At 37.2% G+C, this 6,000-nt stretch overlaps 1 protein-coding gene across 2 annotated transcripts in view; it reads right to left on the bottom strand.

Moving 5' to 3' along the window:
- Positions 1–542: 542 nt before the first annotated feature.
- TTC21B (tetratricopeptide repeat domain 21B) overlaps positions 543–6,000 on the bottom strand; it is a 78,095-nt gene continuing 72,637 nt past the window's right edge. For both annotated transcript variants that reach the window (XM_072811445.1, XM_072811444.1), the window contains exons 28-29: positions 2,858–2,925; positions 543–1,660 (exon numbers count right to left, since the gene is read on the bottom strand). In XM_072811445.1, the coding sequence (XP_072667546.1) occupies positions 1,583–1,660; positions 2,858–2,925 (146 nt within the window). In that variant the 3' untranslated portion in view covers positions 543–1,582. The remainder of the gene's footprint in view (positions 1,661–2,857; positions 2,926–6,000) is intronic.

The following is a 6,000-nucleotide window of genomic DNA, read 5'->3' as shown; positions in this document are numbered from 1 at the left end:
TCACTGGAACTGCTTAAGGTGGTACCCTGTTATATAACATCCTTAACAACGTTCATTCAGTTCAATCACAAAGAGCTAATCCTGCCACAGTTCTAGAATCATACAAAGGGATACTGGCACCTGTGTTCCAGGGTCATGGGGATCAACTGTAAAAAGACATGTGAAATGCTTCATAAATGCTCTTATATATTTTCATGAAATGCCATAAATAAGGTAGGTGAAAAAGAAGAATGATTAGGATTTTATGATATATATTAACTGGGATTAAAAGGATTCTGGGAGGGACACCTGGGTGGTTCAGCAGTTGAGTGTCCTCCTTCAGCTCAGGGCGTGATCCCATGGTCCAGGGATAGAGTCCCACATAAGGCTCCCTGTGAGGAGCCTGCTTCTCTCTCTGCCTCTCTCTCTGTGTCTCTCATGAATCAATAAATAAAATCTTAAACAACAACAACAACAACTGATTCTGGGAAATTGCAGAAGTAATCAAAAACAAGAGACTATATCTCAAAAGAAATAAACACAGGACACTTAAAAGCAGCATATGAGTTAAAAATACTCCGTATTTATTAAAAATGCAAATGAAATAGAAGACTCTACTTATGGTATTTTTAAAGACAACTGAAAAAGATGCAGATGACAAGTCGGAAATAATGCTAAAAATTGAGTTTATTAAGGCTAGGTTAAATGTAACCTAAAAAGGCTGAGAACTGCTATGCCAGGGGCAGTAGGCATGGCAAGGTAAGCAGCGGCTTTCATAGACTGTTTGGTGAGCCCCTGCTGACCAAAAATACTCAATCACCCTTCCCTGCCGCCAGATGTTAGTGTCTGAAGTTACACCAAGAGATCTAGCCTTTGGGCTAAGGTTAATTATTGCTACAAGAGTTTATTTAAACTGATTTCACACACAGATTATTTCTTATGATCACATTGGCATCAAAAGCATAAAGAATGAGTTCAAAAAAGGGAATGGAAATGCACATTCTTTATAATTTTCCAAAAAGATTTTTTTCTAGGAATGTCACATATTCCTACTACTCATTAACACTGCAAATTGTTTGGGGAGCTTACCCTGATTTTGCAAAACTGACCATGTCTTTTGAGTTCTAGTAGTAATACAAACCGTAAGTTTATAAAGTTTTTATTAAAATATATTTTCCCTTTTTCATAAATCATTTACAAGAAAATTTTACCAAACCTTTGAAACAACAGAGAATGTTGCAAAAATTTTTAACAAAGAATAACAGCATTTTAAATATATTGCCTGAAGCAAACCACTAATATTCCTTAGAAAAGATACAGGATACTTAACTACCCAGTATTTAACAAAATATTCTTTATAGAAATGGGTTATAATCTTTACCACAGAGACACCAAATCTGATCCTAATCAAGAGTCAATCAAATAAACCCACTCCCACTGACCTTCTCCATCAGAAACCTACCCATTTGACATAGCATTTCTCTTTAAGATACAATAGCAGCCTCTGCTGGAGAAAAAAAAGTACACTTCTGTTACAAAGTTTTAGCTGAAACCGGATTCCTTTCATTTCCTGCTTGACCAACACACTAAATTAAAACACTTTTCAAGGCCTCAAAGATGTACGGGCCTTATCAAGTATATCCTTCCTAATTTTTGGATAAGTTGGATGTGCTTCAAGAACCTGCAAAAACAGAACAGAACAGAACAAAAGCACAAGAACTTGTAATTGATTACTGAGAACTAGAGAGCTATAAAACTTACTGGAAATGAGCATTATTGTTGAGATTTTATTGTACTAATATTACAAATATAACAACACTTCATAAAGGTGACATCTGAAATGTGACATAACTCGCAGTAACAGTAATTAGATGACAACAATAGAACACAAATATATGTGAGAAATACAACAAATATAATGAAGTCCTTAATAGATCAGTTGCAAAAAACAAGTATGTATCAGTGATTTGAAATATTTAGAAAATGTAGCTATTCACATGATATTTACGGAGTAATTTCTGACCAGAAGCACAATCAGATTTACCTGGAGGGATTCTGAAACATAGAAATTTCCAGGCTTACTGAGTCTAGGAGTGGGGAGATGGTCATTTTAAAAAAAGAATTCCACGAACAATTCTAATGTATAACCTTACGTTAATGTACAACCTTAACCTCAATGTGAAATACTACCTTACAGAGAGGTTCCATAATCAATAGCAATTACTGAAGCCAAGTATTTACCATAATGATGCTGATACAGCGATCTGGGATAGGAGACATTACATAATTCTTTTCTAAGGAGCTTTTCTTGGAGCTCCTAATGATGTTTAATATATAATGCCTTCTCTGGAACAACAGGGCAATTCCTTATATATCAACGGGGCAGTGCATATATAAAGCAACTGCAAATTCTAAAAGTGCAACTTAAATTTTTGTCACTTCAATAAGGGATCATTTAGCTAGGGATCAATGACAGATATGTAATTGAATGACTTCTAAATAACAAAAATATTTTTATCTCCAATTTATAAATCTGAATTCTCTACTACCAAGACTCAGACCCATTCACAAGAGCTTCTACTCAGAACAATGACTTGGAGAACCCGTGGTTTTATTTCACATGCTTCTCCAGTCTCTAACATGATAGAAGCATTTTATTATTGGAGCCCCAATTAAAAACATGTTTGATTTAAGTACACTTTATTAAGTTCTACACTTCTACACTTTGAAAAGTGGTAATCTCTCCCAGATGTATCTGATGAGTCATTTAACCAAAATACAACATCCTCTACCTCTATTCATCTACATCTTGCGATGAACTAAAAAGCAGGAAACTGTGCGGCTGAACAATTTTAAGAGATCTAAATTGAAGTGTTACCTGGTGACATATGTCAATTGCATCCACATATCTTTTTGCTTTTAAGTAATTAAATGCCAGTTTGTACCCTGTTAAGACAAAAACACCATAATGAAGTAGTACCATTCATACAGCACACTGCTAGCATTACCTTTTTTGCCTCCTCCTTTGTTTGCTTACTCGTTTGAGAAGTCTAAACGAAGGCTGGGGACTACATGATAAGAAAGAAGTGATGGGATGATGGAAGGTGCAGCCACACAAAGCGCAAGCAGCAAAGAAAATGGAGTTGGAAAAAGGACTGAAGTGGGTTAGAAGACTGCCATCCTCCAAGAGTGGCTTTTGTAACTTACTAAAAAAGTCCCATTTATTTCAAATTATAGCACAAACTCATCACCGGGCAGTAAATGATAATAAAGCTATTCATTTTTATAGTATAGATTTATTTAGCACTTAGGATGTTGGGCAAACTGACCCCTACAGTCAGGAGGTTTATATTCTATTAGGAAATAAAGCATGCTATTGAAGGAAATTTTTTTTTAAGATTTTTTATTTATTTATTCATGATAGACATAGACAGAGAGAGGCAGAGACACAGGCAGAGGGAGAAGCAGGCTGCATGCAGGGAACCCGATGCGAGACTTGATCCAGGGACTCCAGGATTATGCCCTGGGCTGAAGGCGGCGCTAAACCGCTAAGCCACCCAGGGATCCCACTATTTAAGGAATTATGTAAGTTAACCATTTTCAAAAGTGAAACAAATGGCTATGAAAGAAAGGTATGGGCCAAGACACCTGTAATAAGAAACCTGGCTTGGGAGAGGGCGGGTAGCAGGCAATGCTTGAACTCTGAAGGATGAGGCCTAAACTGGGTCAATGCAATGGGAAGCATGAACACTCTCAGGCAGAGGGCACTGCGCGGATAGAAGGCAGTGGTAGGAGCCGCAGGAAGCAGGAACTGGGGTATCCGAAAGGACTGGGCAGTTAGGAGAGAGGCCCAGAAGGGGGTAGAGTAATCGTCAGATATCCCACATCAACGATTAGTGACAATTATCAATTACTGATATTGAAATGTCGTGTTTCAAACACATTTAAAATAAAGTTTTAGGGCAGCCCAGTGGCTCAGCAGTTTAGCACCGCCTTCAGCCCAGGGCATGATCCTGGAGACCCGGGATCGAGTCCCACGTCAGGCTCCCTGCATGGAGCCTGCTTCTCCCTCTGCCTGTGTCTCTGCCCCTCTCTCTCTCTCTCTCTCTCTCTCTCTCTGTCTCTCATAAATAAATAAATAAAATCTTTAAAAAAGAAAAATAAATTAAATACAGTTTTAAAACATCCTTACTTTACCTCTTACAAATATAAATTAGGGACATTTGAATGCTACTGTTGTGCCCCAATAAAAGTACCAAAACATTTTTTTTTTAATTTCAAACGAATATTTGAAAAGAATTACTGGCTAATGTAATCATAGATGATAAAGGTAAGAAATAGGAATTGTCTAAAGTTCATAATTTGATATAAACATACATAAACATACATACCCATAAAACTGTCAAAGATAAAAACAGTAAGTTTCAGAGAGTTAAACTTATCATGACAAAAGAATTGTCAAATGGGCTAAAAATAAAGTTGGTGACATTTTAAAGGGAAAACAATTTAAGATGTCATGCCATGCCAATCATACTTTACATAGAAACTAGAGCCAAAAAACCTGGATTTAAGTTTAGGTTGCTGGCTTTGAGACCTCAGCAAGTCAGGTGGGCTGTCAATTTCAAGTTCCTCATTGAACTCCACCTCCCATGCCCCCAACTCTTAGTGCAATTTTAAGATCAGATGAAATACTTGTGAAATGCTTCTAGAAGTTTTAGAGAACCACACAAATATTAGCAATTTAGTCAGCACTGAATTGGAAGCACAACGTTTTAATGCTGGAAGAAACCTGACAGATCACTTTGTCCAAAAAAATCGCAGAAAGGAAATAAAGGGCTAGACATGACAAAGAAAACATGTGCTGCAGCTGCATTACACCTGTCACACTCATAAAAACTCAGTGGCAAGTAATTGGGGGAAAGAAGTAATTGGAGGGGAGCGGAGAGAGGAACATGAACGCTATAAACAGTCTAGTAGTGGGTGTCACATGACCCAAGGATGGGTGCAGAGGGGCAGACAGAGATGTGTTCTCCCCCCGCCGGATCTCTGTTCCTGCTACTTCTCACAGTGACAGTATTCAAGCCTCAATCTTATGGAAAGAAGATGACTGTGATTTTAAGGATTTCCTGACAACTGAAAAGGTGAAATGCACTGTGAACTTGGCCAGGCAACTGCGGGTGTTAGATGCAACGACAATCTTAAGAAACTAAAGAATGAATTGAGGGCCTCAGGGAAAACTTACCATTAAGCAGTCAAGAAAATTGATAAAATCATCTCTAAAATACACAGATGACACAATGGAAGAACAAATGAGTTGGAACCTCTATATTTGCTGAAGTCTTCCAAGGAACAAGATGTTTAAATAATTTAACTTCTAAATATATATCATCCATGGAATAGTGTCAAAATTACATATATTTTAAAGATATTTAAGGAATTTTCATTTTACAAGTTAACTTTATTCTGTAGGACACATGATACTTGAGAAGGAAAAATAGCATCAACAAATGGTATTGTATTAGTTCCTGCGCCCTAGCAAGTCTAGTAAAATAAGGGACCCCAGAAAAATACATGGTGTGTGTGGGGGGCGTTGTCCTGAACTAATGCAATTAGCAGTTAATGTAAAGATGACCTATTGGATTGCAAATTAAACCTGAGTCCATACCATGACATGGCTGCTAAAAAGACAGATGCCACCTTAAGCCTGAGTTAACAACTACTAAAATGCCTAATAAAAAAACAGCTTGATTATACAGATAATTAGATCGTAAATTATACTTTGACCTGGTTCATTTCTGGAACAACAGGTCAGGAGGGGAACGGACAAACAAAACGGCCATTTCCAACCTTACTTGGCCATGAAATCTAATCTCCTCATACTCAGTGCTTTTTATTTTTTCTTTTTTGTAAAGGAATAACTATTAATATCTCACCAAGTATTCCAAAGCACAGATTGGGAAGCACTATTTTAGAGTTTCCAGGAGACAGCAACAAGGAGGGTGAAAGATTTGGAATCAAGTT

This window comes from Canis lupus, chromosome 34 (assembly GCF_048164855.1).
Source record: "Canis lupus baileyi chromosome 34, mCanLup2.hap1, whole genome shotgun sequence".
Lineage (NCBI taxonomy): Eukaryota > Metazoa > Chordata > Mammalia > Carnivora > Canidae > Canis > Canis lupus.
The sequence above is the reverse complement of the archived record's forward strand: the minus strand, read 5'-3'. Positions and strand labels throughout refer to the sequence as shown.